We start from the raw sequence: 24,436 nt of genomic DNA, 5'->3' as shown, positions 1-24,436 counted from the left end.
TGTGCTTGATTTGGAAGCTTGCACTTATTCACAATTTGAAAGAATCTTCTAAATTGATTCAATCACATGGGAAAAAAAAAAAAAAAAAAAGGTCACAAGAAGGGCCTGTTCTGATTGACTGAACTGAGCTGAATTTAACTTAACTTATTAGAGCTAAGCTGAATATTTTTATGAGAAAGAAATTAAGAACTGAACTGAAAATAATATGAAGAAAGCAGGCCCGGAATTTATGTGGAGTTTCATCTCAATGAGTGTTTAAAAAGTAATAGATTTTCGTAATTTTTACTAACAGATAATTGGAAGATATTAATGATCCTTGATGTTGGGTTAAAATTAGTTATTTCTAGTGGAAAATATTTTCCCAAGACTGCCACATTTTTCAAGATTGGTCATTTTCCTTAGGACAAACTTTTAAATAAAACGGATGTTCAGTAAATTTTCCTTAGTTACGGTATTTAAGGTCCATTAACATTATCAAAAGCTCGTTCCAGAAAATAGCACTATAATTCACTCACAAGTCACAAGCTATATGGTAGAAGAGGTCAATATCATTGCTATTGATCACTTTCTTTTGTGCTACCAATAATCAGCACAAGAGCATGATCCATCTTTAAAATGGTGAAAACGAAGTTTGTCGCGAACTATAATTTCTCTATTAGTAACACTAGAGATAAACTTAATAGCTAAATGGCAGTCCTCGCACATACGCAAATTCTTCACAATCCTAATCACAGACTCCTTTTTAGCTCTCAACAACCCAAATGCTAGCGCGAGCTTCTCACTATGGTATCTAAGAGCATACTCTCGCTCTTCTTCTTCCAACTCGTGAAGGACCGACTCTTGTGCTGAGACATAGCCAACTTCACTAATCTTCCTTATCAGATCATCCAAGTACTCATATATCTCACTGGTAACAGGATTCGACTTATCTCCCATGCTAAACAAATAAGTCCTTTGATCAACCTCTATTATGCTATAACCAACATGCTTCTTCAAGCGTTTTCTGATCATTACATTCCTAATTTTCTCTACTCTCTCCATCTTACCAGCCAATGCATATACGTTCGATAACATAACATAATGCCCTGGATTGTCTGGCTCAATAGCTAAGAGTTTCTCTGCAGCTTCAACTGCCAAATCAAAATTTTTGTGCATCTTGCAAGCTCCAAGCATTGCAGTCCAAATCGCCGGACTTGGCCTTTTCAGCCCTCGAACATAATCGTATGCCTCATTGAGCAACCCAGCTCTCCCGAGCAAATCTACCATGCAAACATGATGCTCAATTCCACGCACCACACCATGATCATTTCTCATGCTCGAAAACACTGCCCGCCCTTCACTTACCATACCTGCATGAGCACAAGCTGATAGCATAGCCACAAAAGTAACCTCATTCGGCGATGGACCATTACATTGCATTAGATTATAAATCTCCATAGCTTCTTTACCATAGCCATGAATTCCGTATACTGATATCATTGCGGTCCATGCCACAACATTCTTCTCTCTCATTACGTCGAAAACTTCCCTCCCTTTCCTCACATTCCCACATCTACCATACATGTTTATCAACGCAGTCCCAAGAACAACATTCAACTCAAACCCATGATCAACAATGTACTCATGAACCCAAGAACCTAACTCAAGTGCACCCAACTGAGCACACGCCGATAAAACCCCAACAAAAGTAGCCGAATCAGGATCAACACCCGACTTTCTCATCAAATTAAACAAATCAACAGCATCTTTAGAAAACCCATTTTGCTCATACCCAGATATCATGGCATTCCAAGCAACAATACTTCTTTTCGGCATTTTATCAAACACCTTACGTGCAACCCTAACCTCACCACATTTCCCATAGAAAGCAACCAAAGAAGCCTGAACAAAACAATCTGAAACAAACCCATTAACCACAGCATGTGAATGCACAGATTTACCCAGCTTGAAGGCGGAAACAACAGCACAAGATTTGATCAAAGAAGTGAAGGTGTAGTTTGAAGGGGGGATGAGAGAGAAAAGCATACGCTGGTAGAAGAAAACGGCGTCGTTCAGAAGACCAAGTTTGGAGGAGATTCGAATGAGGGAGTTGAAGAGATAGGAATCTGGGTTTAAAATGGAGAGAGAAAGCTTTCTGGAGTAAGCAATGGAGGAATGAGAAGAACAAGCTAAAATGGCGAGCTTAGTGAGGAGGGATAAGCTGCGGTGAGCTCCAGTGGTGATAAGGTGGGCGTGCACCTGCTTGAGCTGTTTCAGACGAGGGCCTGCTCGTTCTAGAGCTTGATAGGCTGATAATGGCGGTGATGATGATGGTGATGATTGAGGGTGATTTGTTTTGTCCATGGAAGATCTGCCATGAAAGGAGAGAGAAAGTGGCTTAGATTATAAGGAGTATTAAGGTTAAGCAAGATTATATGAAGCCCCAATGTTATATTTGCATGATACCTTGGCATTGTTCGGCACTAACATGAGTCTAGTAACTTGTTATTTATTTGAATTACGAGTAGTATTTTTAGGGCATGTTCTCATACGTTGAAATTTAGTTCAATTCAGTTCAGTTCAGATCCTAATTTCCTTCTCTTATAAAATATTTATTTCATTTCAATTTAGCTGAGTTCAGTCAATGAGAAAATACCCTTACTTGCACCTAAATTCAGATGGAGAGAAAATTTGTTGATTTTTAGTTTTTGACTGAAACTGAAACAATTATCAAAATACTGTACATTTTTTATATGGATAAATTGCAAGACTGACTGGCTGAGTATTTCAAATGATTCAGTTTGCATAACATGTACTGTATTATTTACTCTTTGCAACAAAAAATGTTATACTACGAACTACGTAATAAAATTGTGAGAGATGAAAATGAAACTATAAGATGCAACACATTATATAACCTTTCTTTGTCAAAAAAAAAAAAAAGGGTTTGCAAAATACTCGTTTTGCATTCCACTCCTTTCACAAAGACCTCAGGAGGGTTATCTAGGAAAAGTTCATATACTACGGAGTAGTAGATAAGCATCATACTTATCCCATGTGATTGTAGCTCACCATAAAAGGCAGATGTCCAACACTAGCTAAGAGCTTAGATGCAAGCAGGTCAACACTTACTCGCCGACAAGCTCAGAAGGGGATATTGGCTATCAATACTAGAATACACACCCCTCAATGACATTTTTGGTATAGAAGCTACAGACTTATCCCCCAGCAGTCATGCAATTTACAAAGCCTTTCAGCAAAAATCAAATTGGAATAGCATAACGAAATTTATTCAGGCAGGCACACATGACACATCCTATATACTGTACAAAACTTTCACAAAGTTCCCCACAATAGCTGGCTAGCTGCTTACTCAGGAACAAATGATCAATATGAAGTATTAAATAATACTCACAGCATGCTTTGTTCAGCCAGTGATTGCTGCTGATCTTTGAGTAACGGTATCTCAATCATTTGAAGCCATAAGAAGTCTCTGATGCAATTATATACTCTTATAATAACATTCAACTTCACTGAAACATCTGCAGAACATGACTTCTAATCACCTTAACGTCCTTAAGCTGTCAGCTGCCTGACGTTAATTGTAAATAAGGTTGAACGTAGTAGAATCACCACATTGGAGCCTTTTACTATTGCTTAAGCAAGCCATAGGAAGGCCTGAATGACTAGAGAAACCTACAGAATCTAATATGTTGCTACTATCAAGGGCAACAAGAGAATCTAAGACGGTATATTACAGTTACGACTAAAGCTCTTTAGAATAAAGTTCAAATAATCGTACTCTTCTTTCCCAAGTATGTAAAGACAATTTACTACTTTTACCTCATGAATGAAGAACTTTAATTCAGAAAATAAAATAGATATACATAGCATACCTGATGAAATTAGGTACAGAATTGCAAAACCAGAAGAGTTGCAGTTAAGCAAAACCAAGCCAGCAGAATGACTGTAAAAGAGAAAACATTCTTGAAGACATGGGTTTCTACAATCTATTTGCACTCAATATGAGTTGACATAAGAAGAGAGAAGTTCAAGCAAAATAAACAGTAGCAGAAATAAAAACATCCATTGTTTCTCTCTATCAAACTTTCTCAACGCCAACACACACTGAGAGCAAAAGTGAAAATAGTTCAGAGCTGCTGAAGTATGTGAAAATCAAAGTAGACAATTCCTCTTAACCAGAGTAAATAATTGCTCACACTACCACATGATGTTCTAAAAGTATGACTTTCACTTTTTTTTAAAAAAAAAAAATACTATGAACTTGTGATTGAATATTTATACGCTTTCAAATAAAGTAATTGATGAGGAGGAGATAGATATATCACAATTGTTATAACGCATAATTTTCTGAGTTCAAGTCATGTTTAATTCTAAGTCTCTAAGACACCGTGACATTTCAAACAGATTGAGTTTTTTTAAAAAAAAAAAAAAACAGATCTAAGGATGCTCCCTTCTTTGCTACTTGTATGTCTTATTAAGTGTGTTTGAGAAAGACAAAAAATAGGACACATAAATAAAAATTAATAATTAGATGAATAAATGCTGCACAATTCCCAGAATTATTGCTTCCAGCAAGGAAATTCAAAAAAGGAATTTGCTAGAGCATGTAATAGAGACATATTGCTTGACAAAGAACTGATACAGACATACAGTGCCATCAGTTCTAGCCAATCGTTTAAATTTTATTGCAAAGCTATAATGGAGAAATTCAGTGCATGAATAAATACATTGCAATGAATGGATGCTCTAAGGTAAGTATTAGTTTCACACTTGCACTTGATGACAATTATAATTCGTACTTTTATTAGAAGCTTTGATATAGTGCTGCAGAGTTTGGTTCGAATGAATTTCACTTGACCATATAAATAAAATCAAAACATGGATAATATATACAAAAAAATCGGCCACAAACTACAGCATGACAGAATGTGGCAAGGAAATATCCTTTCTATTGAAAATCTAACATAGCTACGACATCAGAAATTGATATTTAACAAGGAATGAAAATTTAAAATAAAACTAAAGAGACAGCATATTACTGCACAACCAAAATTAATAAAATTTCCTTCTCGCATTTAGGTTAGTGAAGGGTGAATCAAGTGATACATACAGCAAGTTCCTGAATCAAAGAAGCAAATTGCTTGCCTATCTGCATTCATTTCCATACCCTACCAATGGCGCAAAATCTGAGAAGAATCACAAAAAAGGAAATATCATTTAAGTAAACGAGCAACAGCTAAAAGCAAAATTTTTAATTAAATGCACATATCCGTCTCTGACCAGAAAACTTTTAAAAATTCAGTTGTAAAGCAAGATAGCCAATTGTCATACAAAATTTCAATCATGACATTGAGATTAGATGATACTACATTATAATAAGTACAAAGTGATGGCACAAACTTTTAATAATGGGCAAGGAAGTAGCCGTTGGTTAACTAGCATCCAACTTTTGGACCAAAATATTTTGGACAGTTGCAAGAATATAAATATTTAATTTAGAGAGTATAATTATTCTGTCCATGGTAATTGATATTCCAAAGTTCCTTCCCTGCCTCTTTCATGTTTAATAGGTTGTTTAATAAGGGCATAATGGTTATTTTAGACACTCTGAGCGCCATTGTACAGAGTTCCTGACATTGACGCATTATCATCGATCAAGAAAGGAATCCAACAGGAGCTACACATAAATATTTTGTGCGATTGTCTGGCCCTTAACACAATCTTTACTATAAAATAGTTGGTTCCATCTATTAAGCATATAATTTTCACTATCCATATTCTTTTTCAAATATTACTAATACTATTTTGGAGATGCCACTAATTTCGGATCAGCATGGGTGATGACACTATTAAATATAAAAAAAAATTATATGAAATGTTGACATGGATAGGAAAAGAACGGTTTGAAATTTCAAATAGCATCTACTGACATTGCCATTGTTAAACTACTTTAACGAGAAAGGTTTATTGTATAAGCTTAAAAGCGACAAGGAGGTAACAGATAATCTATAAATAAGTATTGTAAATATAAAATATAATTTCTTTTCAAAATAAATTTTAGGTGTCAGTCAACTTGGTCTATGATTTATTAAGTTTCCATGTACAGTATTAGAAGAGAATAGCTATGAGAAGAATATTACCTCTATTCACACTTAATCTGATTTATCATTTGGCAGTAAGAAGTTGCGAAATTTGGAGGCCCCTGCTGAAACCATCATTGAAAAGGATCCTAGTTTGCATTGACTGGAATCCAGGCATCCAAGACAACAAAGCCACGGGAACCATAACAATCATGCCAAATGTCAAATCATAGAGTCGAGCCAAGGAAACCACCGTGTCCCAGACAATTGAAGTTTGCAGAAAGGGACGGAGCACCTGAGCAATTTGAATGATGCCCCAGCCCGTTGGGATAAATGCAAGAGCACTGGTCAGGAGATCCATAACTTTAAACCTGGTGAATTTCAATAGAATGACAATCACCAGTATAGTGAGGGATATGACAGAAGACTGTATTATCCTGAAGTAGATATGTTTTTTAGCACCATACTTGTCCCGGGCATATGCTACGATTACACACATCCCAACAAGTAGAAAAAAGTGGAGCCAAGAGAGCAAATAAACACCGATACTGGTCTTGCCAGCAGCAATATTGAGCTGATACACAATGCCGTACTGAAAAAAGAAGAAGCGAAGGTCTAATAAAATCTCCAATAACTTCCCCCACAAACCAGTAGTTTTGAGATGTTCCTGCTCTTCATACCACCAGGTTTCCCAGCTCCTTTCTGCCTTAGTGGACACTCCACTACCATACCATATCCATGTTATGAAATCATCAAAGTCATATACAGTCTTTAACCAATCAAAGCCAGACGGGTTAAAAACAAATGGGGCCAAAATCCATGAGACTACAAGGAACCAACTAGAGATCGACATGGCTATGTAAACAAATGTACTTGTGGCCAATGGGCTGTGAGAAGCATAAACAATCAATATCACCCCAAGCTCAATTGCCTTCACAAAATGACTGCGAGAATAAAGCCTATAGTTCTCAGCGAATCTCTTATGCTCCACAACAAACCCACGTCCAGTAGCACGGTACTTAGCACCTCCATGAAGAATTGTTCGGCCAAAATAATGGCATCTAGTTCCCATTGAGAAGGTGTAAAATAACGAAGCTAGCTGCAGCTGCATTTTCACAAAGTCCCATATTGCTGGAAGAAAACCATGCTCCAGAGAATTCTCCACAATCATTGGGAGAGCAGTGAAGAGGCCGATTTGAATGATAAACTGCTGGTTCACAATAGCACCTAAGGCTGCATTATTGCTGCTATGTTTAACAGCATGATCCTCCACACCACTAAGAGCAAGATATAAGCGGCCCCACAAAAAGGTATAGATGGACAGAACCACCATCATTGTATTGAAATAGAAACCCACCGTGGTATAGAAGACTGAAAGCATCCGAAAGAAGTCCAGCCGATGGCCCAACCTATACACATCCCTGCTGAGAACTTGCTCCCCATTTCCACTAGCAACCTTTGCTTCAAACATAGCAATCTGATTCAACCCTACATCCCTTCCTTTACCCACCTGTATGTACTCATGATGAGTTATATTACCACTTCGAAGCGTGCAGTTGAAACCAGCAAATATGTCCTCACTCAAGTTGATCAACTTAGACGCCTTGCTGATTCCACCACGAGTAAGAAACCAAAACCTATCAAACACATCTGGGTGACCATAGTGCATACGCACCTTAAGAGGATTTGCCAGCACACGTTGGCCAAGGGTGACAAAACTTGTCTCCTGAGCAGACATGAACCAAGCAAGAGAGGACACAGAACCTGTGAAGATGTTTTCTCGAACTCCGAGAATCGTTGGCTTCCTGATCCCGTAGTACTTGTTGAATTCCTCCAAGAGGTTGCGTATCTTAAGAGCTTCCTCAAAATAATTGTCTTGATTCATGTCAATCGTCTGGAGAGCATCACCTCGAGTGAAAATAATGGCATGATTCTGGTTCTCGGGCTTTCCTTCTCCCAATTTCACAGGACCAGGCAACTTGATCCTATATATCTCCACTTCTCTTTGCAACTGCTGATCGTACTTAACAAGAACAGAATAGTATTCTACAACATCCCTCGCCAGGTGTACCTCATCAACATAAGCAACTCGAAGAGCTTCGTCATTTTTCATCAAATACAAGATCTCCTCAGCACGTGAGTCCCCAGCCATTTTGTGAATCCCGTATACCTGACAGGTTACCACATAAGTAAATTTCATCATAGCGGTCCCAAACTCATGGCCTTTGTATAGGATATTCACACCACTAGGTGCTCTTCCAAGATTGCGTGAAGATGGAACTCTGATTGAGCCTAAGCCTCTAATTGATCCTAAGCCATCCCAATTGTTACTCAGAGTCAATGAACCATGTGAGGCAATTTGCTGACTACCAGCCCTTATATCCACTTCTGATGCTGAATCCAGATAGGCAAGCATCTTGAGCGCCTGATAATAATACATCATTCCCCTCACAGTACGAGAAAGAGTTTGGCCTCGGTATGATGCCCAAAGACGCAGTTCCTTGACCTTCATTGTCCAGATTTCTCTCTCATCTTCCAAGCCTTCCCTCCTCATCCGCTCGATGAAGTTATCCCACTCATCCTCATATATTTTCTGCAGATAGAACAAGATGGAAATGCCATCCTCATTCGCGCTTTTGAGTTTGCTAGTTCCATAAATTACGTCTTCATCATAGTAAGGCGTCAATACACTGAAGGCCATCATCTTCTCCACCTGAGGAGCGTGGGGCATGTTCATGAAGACAGAGTTGCTAAAAAAGGCAATGCGTCTCCGAGCCTCTGTATTTTTTGGTACATTGTGCATAGAATCCCTAGAAGTAAGAAGTGTATGCAAACGACGCAGCTGTCTGTAATAGAACACATCCTCCTCACCAGGAAGTTCAATAGCATTCTCAAAAAGAAACCCTGCATCTGTGGCAGGATTTTGACGTGCTAAACCCACTGCCCTCAACTCCCCCACGGACCTCTTAGTTTTTGAAAATTCACGAACACAAAGCTCATATGACGCCTGCAAGACCTTAATTATATCATCATTATCCTTCTCAGGACTCAGAAGAAGCTCTGTAAGAGTTACCAATTTGTCATGAATCTGCGGTAGCAAAGTCAACTTATAGAATGCAGTGAACTTCTCATTCTCCATATAGTATTCCATCTCTTGGAAAGCATTAATAATGATTGAATGCTCTTCTGTACCATATTTAACAACATGATTGAGCAGCAAATATTTGATGCTATCATAGGCCTCTATGATTGCACACCTTCTGTACTCGCTCTTGCACATCTTGTGCCAAACCCACCTGTCTTGATCATTTGCCATCTTTTTTGCCTGGCTGACAGACAGAAGAAGCTCATTACAAAGAAGAATGCATGGCCAGCGAATAACCCTGATATTCCAACAGTTGGGTGAAAGCTCCAACAGTTCCACTTCTCGATCACCAAGAAGATCTTCTTCCCTCATATATTTAATTATCTCATTCCATAACAAGGCAAAACGTGTTGCCTCCACCTGGCTAGATTCAATCTTCTTGTAGGCCTTCCCAAATCCATAACGCAGCCTCAGTCTTTGTACCGCATCCCTAAGCTTGTGCACAATATTTATCACTTGCACTGTGGGCAGCTGCTCCTCTGGCATGAGATTGAACTGCATGGCACTAGCAAAGAACTGGAACCTAAGCCTGAGCTGCCAAATATTCCTAATCTCACCCAAATGAGAGAATAGTCCAACATATGCACCAACAAACGAGGAGAAGACAGAATACCATATCTGTAAGTCCACGAGATAGATGATAATAACAGGAAGCCACAGCAGTACAACTGCTATTCTGTTAGTGTTACTGAAAAACTCATGCCAATTATAATGTACACCCCTCAACCTCAAGAGGGCCTTTGTTGGGCCTATCAAGGGCTTGATCTGAAGAAAATAGCTAAATGCAAATTTTGCAGCCAAAATAAAAACCCAAAACAAAGAATACTTAACGTTGTCGATCAGCCCTTCCCTCACACCACGACCCACAAAAGTCCGCCTATGAAACCACCAAGTTACCAAGTACAGCAAAGGAAAATTGACCTCCTCAAAAAAGTTCCTAACCCATGGAACAACAAAAAGAACCAAGGCCAACAATTCCGGGATAATAAACACAAAGGCTGCCTTAAGAAACATGAGTATTCTCTGATTTGCCTCAGAAGACCACCCCCTACGACGATCCCTATCCTTCTGACTCCAAATCCTAACATAGAACACAGAGAACACAACAATCCAAGCCACAGCCACCATGCTCTTAAGCACCATCCTCACACCAAGCAACCACTTCTCCCGAGTCACCAAACTATACTGAGTCCCAGCATCAAGAATCGACTGAACCAACCTAAGCCCTGCCCACGTAATAAAAACCGTAAGCAACTTCACCTGAACATCCCTCTTCCCAATCGCCTCCCACGGCCAATCCGTCCCTTCCAGTGCCACAACAATCATAGCATGTAAGAACAACAACAACAACACCCAAACCCTATCAAAACTCCTAAACACATTCCAAAACGACCTTTGCTCCACAAACCCCGTCTTCCCTACCCTCTCCGCCTTACTAGCCGTCGTAAAATAATTACTACTCCTATCCAATGGCCACTTAAGCGACTTAAAACACCTCTTCCTCCAAAAAAACTCATTCAAATCATCATAATTCCGCCACGCCGAGTGTGGCTTCCTCCCACCCTTACTAAAACCAACCTCATCCCGAATCGTATCGTAAAGGGGTTTCACAACCTGATCAAGAAATGCATTCTCACCACTAATCACCGGCAAATACGGCCGCCCCGTTTCCGGGTCATCCCGATTATCAATTATCATATTAAGTTCATGTGCCATATGATGAAAAATATAACAAATACATTCAGGCATAAACCTTAAATTAGCAGATTCACCCCAAATTAACAAGTAAAGAGATACATACAACAACTCCCGCCGAAATTCATCGCTTCCTTTTCGGAACAGTGGGACTCGAACCTTAGACCTCTTCCCAACAAACGAGCACCACGAACTGTAATTCGCTAGAAGCTTCTTCCGGTACTTCCGAACAAGGTCGAAATCCAAAACGGCGGCGTTTGGAGGTGGTGGTGTCATCCGCATTTGCGAGTTCGCCAAATGAAGAACAAGGTGCTCTCGTTGGTTCCGAACGTTGTCGTTTTGAAACCCAAAAAATAGTCCCAACCAATCTAGGAGGTCATAGTGTTCGTGCCACGTGTGAAAGGGTGGTTTCCGGAGATCCTCGACGGCGCGTAAGGCTGACGCGGCGGCGCGTACTTCAGGGTAGCGCGTGGAAGGGTGGTCAATTAAGAGGTCGTGAATTGGGATTATGTTAAAGGGTTTGTACGAGGTTGGTTGTGGTGGTACAGGCGGCGGCGCGTGGGGAAACGCGCGCGTGGGATTCGCTCTTGGCCGGCGATTCATTGCTTTTTTTTCAAAAAAGATTGTATCTTTTTTGTTTTTTGGGGTTAAAGTAGCATGGAGGAGAGAGAAAGAGGAAGAGGGTGTTGTGAAATGCAAGTAAGAGAGGAAGATGAAGTGGGGTTTGTTAATGGCGGAGGAGAGAGAAAGTGGGGGGGGAGAAAGAAAGACTGAAGAATGACTGTTAATGTTCGTGTGTTGGTGTTGTGTGGAGTAATGTGTAGGTGGGATAAATGTTTTTTTTTTTTTTTTTTTTGGAAAAAAAAAATGATGGAATCGAGAATCTAAGAGCATCTCCAATGGCAAGCTACAATGCTTTGTAGCTTGCTTTTTCACATAAATTTCTAAGCTACAATACTTTTTAAGCAACAACTTGTTTCAATGGTAAGCCACAACATATCGTAGTTTGCAAAAAAAAAAAAGTTTTAAAAAAAAATAGATAATTATACACATGTTCCAATATGAATGGAGATTATTTGTCTCTTTTTCAATCAAGCATGTAGCTTGGTTGGGCTACAATTGCTAGCATGTTGCTCAATTTTTTATTCTCCAATGATAAGCATATAGCTAGGAACTTTATTTAAATTGCAAGCAAGTCCTTATAATTGAACCATTGGAGATGCTCTAACGTTGACTGCTATGGTGTAAGTTGTAGCGTAGGAGAAACAACTTTTGTCATTTTAAGCGTTACAGAAAATGAAAATTGTGCACTAATAACGGATGTCACTTCTTTAATCAATCTATTCGTCTAATTCTTGGTACAACAAATTGGACTTAAATTTTAACTCTATAGAAAATAAATATTCCATTTCTTTTTAAATAAATTTATAAATATGACCAACTTGCAATATACGAAGTACTCCGTATACCTTTGGTTCAAAAAGAAAAAAACTTGTAACATTTGTAAATTCTAAAACTACATGTAATGATGTAAATACAAATTTTGTGAATATTTTAGATGGGTAGAATCGTAGAATAGTATTATTGATTAATATATACAAGTTCTTTCGAAATTTCACTTCTTTATATAATACAAATATCATTCTTAGAAAATCTCACATGGACAATAATTATCTCAAAATTGTTGGATTTCAAAAGGCATAAACCACAAACTTAAGTACACTTAATTAATTGCTTTTAAAGAATATCAATCATTCATTATGCATGAATAGATCTAGATTCATAATGATTGTGACTCCATATGAATCATTTTATGAGCTTTAGCTTCATTACTTTTTTATCTGAACACTTCATAAGTAGTTTTAATTCTTTTTAACAAAAGTCTAAAGAATGTTTACAAATTGTACTAGTACTCCGTATATGAAATTGGCTTAGGGTTTCTTTTTTGGGCAATTGAATTTGGCTTATGCGTCAAGTATAAAAAAAATTAAGCGAATCAAATAATGTAATCTGGTGATGAAATCATGAAAGCACTTGTAAAAAAATGTCATGAAGTCATTTTATAATTGAGATCCAAAATTAGATTTCTTCTTCTACATGATTGCTATTTGCTAATGTATGATATGTGTCATAGGATCATGCTTAGCCTTTCTCTCTCTAATATGTAGGGCCCTTGTGTTTTTATGATTTTATCCTAATAATTGTCACAAATTTGGTCATGCAAATGATACGATGATGCGGTTTTTTTTTTTTATGCCCACCTGATTCAGCGAACTTTAGCTCTAACTACATCCAGATCCGATGCGGGTCGCACACCTGATTTATAGTGGGTGAGTCTCCAACCTGAGTTTGGGCATACATTGAACCTTAAATTCGAAACCTCCCTTAAACGACATCAAGTTGCTTACCACTTGAGCCAACTCTTGTTGGTGATGCAAATGGTTTTATAAAAGTAATATACTGCGTATATACTCGTAATTTTCTATCTTATTTGAGGTTCTCAATTTTGAAGTAAAGAGTGTAGTGAGTTTGCTTTGGTTAAGCACTTTGAAATAATTTAATTAAGCACTTAAGCTATGGGAATTTGTTCTATTTTATATGAAGGATGAAAGTTTTTGGACGAAACAAAGCCTAAGTTCATGTGATGTGTACCTAAACACTCCGTACAATATACAAGTATACAACTTAGAAGTTCTTATGAGGGCCACTATGGATGAATAAGCTTGGAACCGTTTAGATCAAGGAGGATGGAGCTTGAACAAAATACATACAATAGATATAGACAAATGAAACCAGAGGGAAACATGAAGATTATATAATCATTTAAGCTATACACTGGTGTATCAGTTAACATATCCTCAGTCACTTACAATGACTGATACGAGTACTGACATCCTTAAAACCGATAAGTTACAATGAATTGCCACTAACACTTCAAGAGTTATGCTTTCGAATGGAATCAATGCTTCGATTTACGCCATAGGTAAGGAATCAGAATTTTCAAGCTAGAACAGAATCGGTTTGATGCTGTGGTCTCGTGAGCTCCCCTTCCAGAAAGTTGCAACAAAATTCAGTGCATGTAAGTGAGATCAGTATACATGTGGGCAGTCATGTTCAGAGAATGAAGCATAGCTTCTCCTCTTTTGTTGAAATTCAGTACACAAATTCCGCCATTGTTCACATCAATTGCACGAAATCTAAATTACCATGAAATAATCAGCCTGTTATTAAAAGACACAGCCAGAATATATAGATAGAAAAGCTTCTCACGCATAAATTGCCATAGCATACCTTTCTGGGCCTAGCCCTAGAGCTGTGCAGACGAGTGCCCTCAATATTGATTTGTGAGTGACCACCAAAAAGCTCTCCCCCTAATAAACAGAAGAAATTAACACATCAAAGTTGATAGCACTGCCACACACCATAAAATAGATTTGAATGTCAGCAAGCTCACAATGTTCACAATGATTAGAGCAGAAAGGGCTTACAGGATTTGACAAGATTTCTCTCCAAGTTTTAGCTGTTGTCACCCACAAATCCCTAATAGGATAGATGCCGTTCACATTGAAGTTTACAGGATCTTCCCTCCAGGTTGTATATTCCTTGGGATATCTCTGTTTAGCAACCTCTGCCTCCAAATGCTGAACATGATTCAATTTCTCTCTTTTGTCCGCAAACTATAAGTGCAAATATCATAATCTCATACAGAAATTTGAATAACGAATACATGAATCTGCATGCTTAGCTCTCGTGTTTTCTGAGATGTTTTAATCTTTTAACAGGATTTTTTTTTTTTTAAATTTTCCGTACTCATACTAAACTCCAGCACAAAGAAATGTATGGAAAGTATGAGTCCAATTCAAATCTGATTTGCTATATAATGAGTGAAATTTTATCACTAAACATCAGGAACTGACCATTTTTCATGCCCTCCAAGAAAAAAAGATGAACTTCCTTCAAAGAATCATAGAATATAAGTGGTTCTTTTCTCCCTTGCCATAGTATTTCAGCAGTCGACTGCAATGAATTGACACAGATGGAATATAATTAGATTATGAACTACCTAAAGTTTCAGATTAACTACTGATACAACTCATAAGACCTCAAACCTTAGCACGAGAGATTGGACTTGCGAAGCATTTATCAAAATGTATATTTGCTAACGCCTTCCTACATCTCTCCGCCTGCTTTGCTCCCTCATCTGTCAGAACAGATAAGTCCGAACTTCCCTGGCGTATCAAAATTGGATCAATCTTCAGATATATTACTATTGGTAAACATTAAAATTATTTACCCAACAACTTCATTATATGCATACGTGATCATTTTCTTGAATCTCAAGACTCTCAACATATGATTTATCCTCCTTCTAGCATTGAAGGCTGCATAGCTTTTCACTTACATCAAGCAAAGTTTTAAGAGACTCAAGTAAGGCATACTTGCAAAATATTTGAGTAATAAATGCAAGATGAAAAACTTACAAAAATCTTTTTGCTATAATATATTTTGGTTATGCTAAAACATCCCAATATAGAAAGTAATAACAGATAATGAGCTTGGCTGCTTAGGAAGGCTGCTGCATCATGTTCCATATTCTATCGCCTACACCTACACCCTAATTGAGAAACTGGGATTTAAGGAACTCTCTTTCTCACTCTCTCCACTAGTCCTAGACAAAACTACATAGCTTAATATTACCCAGAAAAGGTGCTTTGCTGAGAACTTCATGCACAAGGGTTCAAAACTAACAAGGTAAAGACAATATGATTACTGCTAAAGACAAAGATAAGACTGTTATAGCAGCTTGTAAGATAGTTACGACGTAATAGAACCAAATTTTAAAAAAAGCCTTGGACAAGAAGCAACAAACCTGAACTCTACTTTCAGCATTCCATGAGCTAAGGCCATGCCTAACAAGTGTTATCTTCTTTGGGTAAGGTAATTGCTCAGATGAAAGAGAGGTAGTTGCCTTCTGAAAATCCAATGCACCACCTGTGAGAGAAATAGCATCCTTAAAATTCTCTGTTCCATAGACACAATATTTTGTCAACTTCAATTGGAAAAAGGTAAACATTTAGTTTATTTACTAAAAAATTCTTCAAACAAAACTTTGTGAAAAAGATGGTAAAAATAGAAGGGAGAGCCCATGGTAAGAGCCATAGACAAGGTCGACAGCATCAGTGGCAAGAAAAAAACATGCATAAACAGCAGTCACCATCTATCACAGCTTATTGCAAATTCCTTGGTGCAACAATGGGTATAAGAGGGTTTCTGAATAGTGCAACCTTTCTCACTCATTCGTAGAGGTTATATTACAGTTGATTTTATTCATATGTCAAGTCATATGAGTATTTGCATGACACGAAATTGAGCTTGTATTATTTAGACTACAAATATACGCTCCCCTTTCCAATAGTTTCTTGCGTCAAAGTAATCAAATTTTCCAGTAGTTTCTTGGCTCAAATACACATGTTCTCTACATATATGATGACCTAAATTAGGAAAGTCAAATGCCAATGCCATGCCCATGGTAAAGCTATTTCACCCCAAGCAAGTCCAATATCACCATGGTAAACAAAAATTGCAAATCAAGTGGAACTATTGTAAATAAGTCAACAAAAAAACCTAGTCAGCATAACATTTTGGTAATAATCAACAAGGTATGCTCCACAATTATTATGAAGTGGTTGATTTAATCATAAAAATCTCATGCTTACTTTGTTCGTTTACTAATTTACATAAATACAACTTGGTTTGCAATCAAGGTGATAAACTTGATTTTTCTTATTTCACCCCATGATATTTCTTGTTCTTCATACATTTCCATCAGGGGTTGGTACTAAGTGGAGATGGAAACTATCAATCGGTTAACGAAAGGAGCTTCACACCTTACTGAATTGGATACCATTCTCACTGATGCGATTGAGTTGGGCTCGTCCTATTCTAGTCTCCATTGGATGCATGTGAAACGAGAAGGAAATGAAGTGGCGCATAATTTAGCAAAGTTTCTTCCAAATAGCTTAGAACAAGTTTGGGAAAATTGTGTTCCTCATGATATTGCTCATTATGTACTCATGGATACACTTGCTATTTAATAAATGAGTTTGCTCCCCTTCAAAAAAAAAAAAAAAAAAAAAAAAAGTGGAGATGGAAACTTATGAAGAAAAACACACGCTACGAGACGGAATTGTAATACCATGGACATAGCATGACACTTTCCTAGTATTCTAGTAACCATCATATAATACCACCAACCAAATTAGCAATTAGAGGTGTCAAGGTGAAAAATGAAAGTTTTGAGTAAGAATTTGTTTTAGTCCAAGTGATACTAGTACAAATCTAAGCCAATCATAAACTATGTTATAAATATGAAAATAAACGTATATAATATAATTGATAATCACAAAGTCTAATTAAAGTAGCAACCGATGCAACGCCCGGGCTACACATCTATATCTATATCTATACTTAGTATTTAAAAACTATAACCAAGAAATTAAGAAAGACACATGTCCCTATCCATTCTATTACACTTCTCTAACCATAGTGCCTTTTTAATTCTTTCATTAAAGTTGTACTTCATCTCTTCATCTTCTTCTCTCTCCTTTAATTCAACCTTTTCCTATTATCTCTCTTTAATTTTAGCACTTCCACCTTTCTATTTAAGCCTCCTTTTCGATTAATGTTCCAAAATTTAAATTTCTTTAATCATGTTTCCGATTACATGTTATACCCTATAATGACTTATTGATATTTCCTCACTTATCTCTCAATACAATTTTATATGAATAACCCGTGCATTGCACGGGCCAAAAGGCTAATTAGTGATAAATTGAAGAGCCGAAGATGGTAAATTCCCACACACATTAATATAACCTACACTAGTCACAAATTCACAAGGTTTCCAAAAAAAAAAAAAAAAAAAAATCACAAATTCACAATGCATAAAAGACGCACCAGATTCATGGCAAATTTGTCACATTTCACTGCTAAGCAAATCGATATCAAAATCACAAGATCAAAAACCCTAAAATAATAAATCCTCCTACAAGAAATGAAAAAATTAAAGGTGGGTATTAAATTTGTTTAATCATTTTCGGAATTATAAAATCCTAGTAAGTCGAAACAATTAGAACAGCAGAAAGTAATGGAATTGAACAATGAAAATACCAAAAATTAGTGAGATAATTAAAGAAATATACCAGTAATTGAGGAGAAGTTAGGAGATGAAGATGAACATTGAATCCGAATTCTTGATCTTCTTCCATAAATGGGATTGTGCAGCTTAGAAATGTGGGTGAAATCAGTAATTGAAGGAAAATTGAAATGGGTTGATGCTAGAATTGCTCCTGCAATCGGTACAATACTCATCTTCAGAGAAGATAAAAATTAAAAAATTTCAAACCCAGATTAGTATGGATTTTCAATTTGTTTTTCTCAAGGAACAATTTTTTAATTTTATTTTACTTTTTTTATTGAAGAACTCAAGGAACAATAGCGTCTTGTTTTTTTTTGGTGCAAAACAATAGCGTCTTGTGGTTATGCTAAAGAACATTCTTTTTCATATGTTCCGATATTGTCTTGTTTTCTGGTCTTCTGGGCATGTCAATTGGGCGGGTTTGCTGGATAATCCGACTTTCGACAAATGAACAAAGGTATAAGCTAATCCCTCAGTTTTTTTATATGGATCACTTTTTTTTTATGGGTGTTTTTTTTATATGCATCACTTCTATATTTGGTAAAGTTATACTACTACTATATTTTATTATTTCTCTCTCTTACTTTAAACCCCACTCAAATTATTTTATCATTTTTCTCTCTTCTATGTCCCCACTTAAATAATAAAATATCTTTTCTCTCTCACATATTTTCTCTTATATGGGCCCCTCATACTTTTATTATAATAATCTATCCACCCACTTATAATATTATATTTATCTCACTATGTGCATTCCCAAGTGATGCATATAAAAAAAACGGAGGTAGTATTCTATAAAGTTGAACTATTCTGTATAATTTTAGATTGAATAATCCGACTTTTTCAACAAAGATATAAGCTATTCCGTAAATTTGAATACAATTTCAAATTGGATAAGAATTGAGCAAAACCCAAACTAAAGTCCAAAATTTCACCATATAGAGTTTGGTAGTGGTGTGATGATTACAAAAGTATTAATTTTGCTTGTATCTATCATGGGTGGTGAAACAAGTGTGATTTTGGGATTGCATTTATAACATGCATCTGCCCCCTGTCTAATCGTCCGCCGATGTAAAACATTGTCTTAAGGAGAACAAAAAACTTGTGATAGTTCCTTTAACCTCTAGAAAACACTCACATTTTGAATTTTGATTTGTTAAAATTTTTTGACACATAATGAAAAATAAGATGGATATGTAATCTGAGTTATTTGGATTTGTTTATTCCTCAATGATACAGATTGACAATTATTAATATTTGAAGTTTTTTTTTTAATTGATGTTTTCATTTTATTTATTTATTACTATATTAGAGCTGATGACTTTTTATTTATGTTGTATAAATTAAAATGCCGTTAAATCAAAGAGGAAAAAAAGTGTACATATATCTATATCATAGTGATAAATAATGGAGAGTATCCAAAATTACATGAAAGTATGGTAGTAATAATAACTCACTAAAATTTCATGGTATACATACATTACATAACTAATAAATTCTAGCTAGCTAGAAAATTTAGGTGGAAGCAGGAAATAGAGGACTAAGAGCAGCATGAAGGGAGTAGAGAAGGAGCACAAAATAGATGATTGCAGCAACGAAGCCTACGGCGAGGGCAGCGCTGGTCTGATCACAAAATTTAGGGACTTGCCCGCATATTGCTAGCCATCCTGCATGAGTATTCCCTTTCTTTCCTACGTATGCTATTGCCAATGCTGCCGATGCTGCTGAAGTCAAAAGCAGTGTCACCACCTGCACGTTTTGTGCTCGTAAATTAGTTAATGAGTACGTTTTGCACCAACAAAAAAACTCGTATAACTTAAGGTATGTATAGTAGTTATATGACCCATAAGGAACTTATCGACTTATCATTCACGTGGTACAAAATCTACAAATTCCCTTACGAACAACAAAATTGAAACCTTATTATCCCTGAGATGACCCACATGTCTATGATCTAATAAAACATTTATACGTGCTTCATGTAAGGAAATGAATTCATTTGTTGAGTGCGTTACAAGACTATAAGAAGGAACAAAAAAAAGGCAATCTAAAGTTTGAGGAAGAATGCCTTGTGATATTTTGTGCTACTTTTATTTTCAAGTTTTTGAAAGCCTCTACGAAGAGGATTGTTTGTTAATACAAGTAAATTTATAAAGCCTTCAAATTTTTTTCAAAATTTTTAATAGACACAATTACACAAATACAAGATTATAAGTCCCTTCCATTTAAGAGCGATTTCTCTTCTATAGGACACAACAATTTTCTTGTTGTACGTTCTCAATTATTGTGCACAGTATCACTATTGAGTATTGAATAATTACTCAATAATTATACCTCCTACATAACTAATACGAATAAAAAAAAATTAAAGATTTGACTTATTTGAAATTACAAATAACTTTAATTATCAATAACTTTAATTTCTTGCAATACATTACCCCTAGGCTGTCCTCTTTTCTCCGTTAACAATTAAGATAAATAATTTTTTGCTTTATTTATTTATTTTTAGCTGGTTTAAAATGACAGGAAAACAGAGCAATTTGACCAAAACAGAGAGAAAGCAGAATTACCATGTCTAGAACCAGAATAAGGCGCCATAGCAAGTTCTTGAAAGGCAGCAAAAGAACCACCAGAGAATAAAAGCTTACTACTGCATACGCAATCACAAAGTACCTACATTTTCACACCCGCATTTTCAAAAAATTCACAAATTAAATTATTAGTTCAAATCACACTATCCATACAACTATTAATCCTAAATCGAGAGAGTATCAAATAACGATACATATACTAATCCATACTATAATGACTTACTTGAAAGAGGGAGAATTTGTGAATTTCGCATCGAATTTGATTCCCAAGACAGAAGCCGAATCATGGGCAGTACCCATAACAATAGTTGCAACAATAGTACAAGCCAAAGCTATAAGCCTAAGAACAAAGGTAATAATACCTTTAATCTTGGTCATATTACACAAATCATATAAAAATATATCTTGATTAATCAAAGATAAATATCTTCTATATATATTCAACTAATTTCCCCTGAATTATTTGGTTGATGATGAAAATAGAATAGAGAATTATGCAAAGTTTCAAACACTTATTAAAATGAAATAGTAGTAATATTTATGTGTATAGTAGTTTGGTGTACGTAAGTGCTGAAGAGAGAGAAAAATTGGTAGGTAAGGCAGATAAAAAGTGGAGCAACGAGCATATACATACATGTCTAAATTCCCTACTTTTCGGCCTTAAAAATGAAATTAGTTTTCTTATTAGGTTACCTAGCAACTTTTAATTTATTCTCCAAATTAATTTTTTCTGTACTTTTTTCTTTTTTGTATGCTTGTTAATGGAAAGATCTTTAAATTTGTAGTGATTGATGTCAATGTGTGTTGTTCTCAATTATTGTTTCTTCTTTACCTTGTTTTCTTAGGTTACCTAGCAACAAATTTTATTTTTGCATTGTCTTATAATTTGTTATGTTAAATGATATTTAGAATTTACATGATCGAAAAGAATTTACTCTAAAACACTCCAATAACCAAGGCAAAAGATAACGTATTGGTTGGATATTACTTCAAAAAGTAAGCATTTTTATACTATGTATGTTTGTAACCATCCGTATAACTTTTATGTTTTTTAAGACAATATTTTTCTGTCTTTGGAATATATTTACTATTCTTTGAAACTCATACATTCACTTAATTAAAAATAAATAATAATAATAATGTCTCCATCAATTGCATTGTCCACAGGTTAAGGATTGTTCAACTTGGCAATTGATATCCTAAGATAGGTCTAAATCCAAGTTCATCTCAATCAATTAAGTAACTTATTGTTACCAAACTTTTGACTATATCATTCAACTAACGTGTAGTAAGTTTTATTTATCTCGATTTCTTGCACCCTAATAAATCACATTAGATAATTAGGGTCTGTTCTCTTCAGATTATTTTCATTTCAGTTCAGTTTCAAAAAGTTCTGTTCATTTCAATTCTTAATTTCCTTCTCTTATAAAATATTCAGTTCAGCTTCAATAAGTTCAGTTCAGCTCAGTTCAGTCAATCAGAACAGGCTCTAAGACATAATTAGACTTTTACGTATATACTGTACGGTACAATACTTTGTGAGTTTGTGTTTTAATGTACATATAGTTGAAGCTATTAAAAACCCATTTTTACTTGTTTAATAATTAATATCCTCAAACAATTCATTAATTAGATATTTCTTCGACTTTTTCCCAGGTTTGAAGCATCTACCTACTGAGACTCCCTCTTGTCAAGAGTTAGAGGACGACGATTCTTATCTGAGCTAAAAACTAACATAAACATTATCAATATTCAAGACAGGAAATAAGATTTTTATGAAAGAAAAATACAGTGTAAAGTGTAATAATAAACAAAATAACTCTAAAAGCAAAATAATCACATCCCATTGTACAATTATATAAACAAAGTTAGAGTACATAAAGATGTAATTACGTGTGTCGGCAACATTAAATAAAATTGAAGAAAAACCAAGTTTAATCTTCATTTAAAGTACATTTATAAAATTGAAGAAATTAAAAACCAAGTTTTAAAATGTATTTGGAGTACATTTGTAAAGAAAATGTGTCATTTGTGGATTGGGCAGGTGAAAATCGACAAGTCAATTTCACAAGTCGATTTCACGAAAATCTATGCAATTATGCATGGTAGCATGGCATTAATAGGCTAAAATTCCCAACACCGTTCATAAATATTTCAGGTGAACAACCACACTAAAATAAGAAGTATTTGGAAGTTGGAAAAACCAATTTTAGCTAGCACTTAAGAGTTAACACTTTTAACATTTCTTCATGTTCTACATACACACCGTGTTTTTTGGTATGAAGCAAAGTAAAACTGCATACTCTCTTTGTTTAATATTACCTAAGTTTATGTGAGAGAGACCTCTTGGGTGCTGTGATACAAGAGGTCGTTTTACATTCTTGAGATGCGAGGTTCAATCCTAATTAGCAACAAATTCCACCCCTACCCTTCTAAGGCATTGCTAGCTAGGTTTCTTATGATGGGAGACTTCGGCTAGGGCCCGGTTGATCTTACCATGTAAAAAAAACTGTCAAATGTTTTATTTTTAAAGAAGAGTTTAATTAGTGATGTTTTAATTGCAAGATTTCTTTGATATACTTTGCCTATTGTCTTATTATATACTTTGAGATTGATGTCTATTGCCTTATTATGTACTTTGAGATTGATGTTACACAAACCTATTTTATTTATGACTATTACTTTTAGCATTAAGATATCTAGTGCTTCAATTCTTGTGTGCGGCTGGCCACACTATATGGCCACTAGTAAAAGAACAAAGTAACCCCTATAACACTAACCCGGTAATCCTTGTAATACTTACCAAGTACGAAGTAACTTCTAAGTAACCCCTATAAAACTGAACGAGTAACCTCTATAACCCTTACGAAGTAACCCTCATGATGGATGGCTACACCGTGTACGTGACCAGCTACATATAAGACTTTCTATAAGAACTTTGCATTTATGTCAAAAAAATGTCAATGCAAAAAGCAAATTTAATTCATATACACACCTTTTGTACTTAATACTCTTTATTATAGTACTCTCTCCATGTTTTTTTTTCAAGTGTTACACTTTGATCGACATATTTTTTTAAGACAATTTGATTGACTTAAATAAAATAAGAGGTAAGTAAGGTTTTAAAAAATCCAACGTGTCCACGACTTATGATTTGAAAGATTATAAGCCCGTCAAAGAGAGACATTTATTAAGCAAAGACAAATAATTCCCGAGGAAGTACTGGACGAAAGGGGGGAGCGTCCACTTGGACCAGCGCAACAATAAAATAATAATATCTACAATTAAAAATAAAGGACAAATAAAAAAAAAAAACTCCCGTTTGGTTGGGAAAACGAGAACGGGGTGTGTTTTTGGGGGGAAATTTTCCGCCAAAATGCAGCTGAGCTGCTGATGTTAGTTGTTCCCAAAATTGAAAAAAAGGAAGAGAGAGAAAGCTAGCTAAAGTTCATTATTTCAGCCAAAACTTCAAGAACAAACACGAAGAACGAAATTCCAAATCTCAACTAAATTGATCTAATTTGGGAAACTCGAAAACGACATACCAAATCTGGTAAGCACACTTTAATTTTTTTTGGTCTTTTTGTTATTAAATTAGTGTTTTTGTTATTTTAAGAGTTATTTATTAATGTATTATACTGAATTCTAGGTTTTCTGAGTTGGATTTTCGGGAATTGTTTGCTAAACTCGACAATTATCATCAATTTCAGGTACTATACTTTAA

The 24,436-nt window shown here is 35.7% G+C and overlaps 2 protein-coding genes, 1 non-coding gene and 2 pseudogenes across 6 annotated transcripts; all 5 read right to left on the bottom strand.

Annotated features, from left to right (window-relative positions):
- Nucleotides 1-576: 576 nt before the first annotated feature.
- Nucleotides 577-3,986, bottom strand: LOC145612109 (pentatricopeptide repeat-containing protein At2g33760 pseudogene; annotated as a pseudogene). The gene is made up of 2 exons (XR_014106535.1): nucleotides 3,876-3,986; nucleotides 577-2,350 (listed from the first exon to the last, which is right to left on the bottom strand). The product of XR_014106535.1 is annotated as a pentatricopeptide repeat-containing protein At2g33760 pseudogene (transcript).
- A 794-nt stretch (nucleotides 3,987-4,780) lies between these two features.
- Nucleotides 4,781-11,711, bottom strand: LOC145611157 (callose synthase 11 pseudogene; annotated as a pseudogene). The gene is made up of 2 exons (XR_014106335.1): nucleotides 6,144-11,711; nucleotides 4,781-5,189 (listed from the first exon to the last, which is right to left on the bottom strand). The product of XR_014106335.1 is annotated as a callose synthase 11 pseudogene (transcript).
- LOC145612883 (small nucleolar RNA J33) lies at nucleotides 8,458-8,537 on the bottom strand. Its single transcript, XR_014106794.1, has one exon. It is a non-coding gene; the product is annotated as a small nucleolar RNA J33 (small nucleolar RNA).
- Nucleotides 11,712-13,702: 1,991 nt separating the features above from the next.
- On the bottom strand, nucleotides 13,703-18,454 carry LOC145612106 (putative 2-carboxy-D-arabinitol-1-phosphatase). Of its 2 annotated transcripts, none has more exons than XM_081667476.1 (7): nucleotides 18,126-18,454; nucleotides 15,794-15,945; nucleotides 15,033-15,152; nucleotides 14,841-14,940; nucleotides 14,412-14,551; nucleotides 14,215-14,294; nucleotides 13,703-14,120 (listed from the first exon to the last, which is right to left on the bottom strand). In XM_081667476.1, exons 1-7 carry the CDS (start codon nucleotides 18,292-18,294, stop codon nucleotides 13,994-13,996), a joined length of 888 nt encoding a protein of 295 aa, XP_081523602.1. In that variant the 5' UTR covers nucleotides 18,295-18,454; the 3' UTR covers nucleotides 13,703-13,993. The 2 variants fall into 2 exon arrangements, with proteins under 2 accessions (XP_081523602.1, XP_081523603.1); XM_081667477.1 differs by having other exon boundaries at nucleotides 15,794-15,915.
- A 1,088-nt stretch (nucleotides 18,455-19,542) lies between these two features.
- LOC145612567 (CASP-like protein 1C3) lies at nucleotides 19,543-21,090 on the bottom strand. The gene is made up of 3 exons (XM_081667914.1): nucleotides 20,936-21,090; nucleotides 20,692-20,794; nucleotides 19,543-19,870 (listed from the first exon to the last, which is right to left on the bottom strand). The coding sequence occupies exons 1-3, from the start codon at nucleotides 21,088-21,090 to the stop codon at nucleotides 19,637-19,639; spliced, it is 492 nt and encodes a 163-aa protein (XP_081524040.1). The 3' UTR covers nucleotides 19,543-19,636.
- Nucleotides 21,091-24,436: the final 3,346 nt, after the last annotated feature.

Source organism: Chenopodium album, chromosome 24, assembly GCF_948465745.1.
Source record: "Chenopodium album chromosome 24, dcCheAlbu1.1, whole genome shotgun sequence".
NCBI lineage: Eukaryota > Viridiplantae > Streptophyta > Magnoliopsida > Caryophyllales > Amaranthaceae > Chenopodium > Chenopodium album.
The sequence above is the reverse complement of the archived record's forward strand: the minus strand, read 5'-3'. Positions and strand labels throughout refer to the sequence as shown.

Coding starts and splice junctions, on each gene's coding strand:
- LOC145612106 (XM_081667476.1), bottom strand. CDS start 18,294: ATGAGTATTGTACCGATTGCAGGAGCAATTCTAGCATCAACCCATTTC. Junction 15,946..18,125: donor TAACTTCTCCTCAATTACTG/GTATATTTCTTT, acceptor TCTATGGAACAG/AGAATTTTAAGGATGCTATT. Junction 14,941..15,032: donor GTCCAATCTCTCGTGCTAAG/GTTTGAGGTCTT, acceptor AATTCATTGCAG/TCGACTGCTGAAATACTATG.
- LOC145612567 (XM_081667914.1), bottom strand. CDS start 21,090: ATGACCAAGATTAAAGGTATTATTACCTTTGTTCTTAGGCTTATAGCT. Junction 20,795..20,935: donor ACAAATTCTCCCTCTTTCAA/GTAAGTCATTAT, acceptor GTGAAAATGTAG/GTACTTTGTGATTGCGTATG. Junction 19,871..20,691: donor TTATTCTGGTTCTAGACATG/GTAATTCTGCTT, acceptor CAAAACGTGCAG/GTGGTGACACTGCTTTTGAC.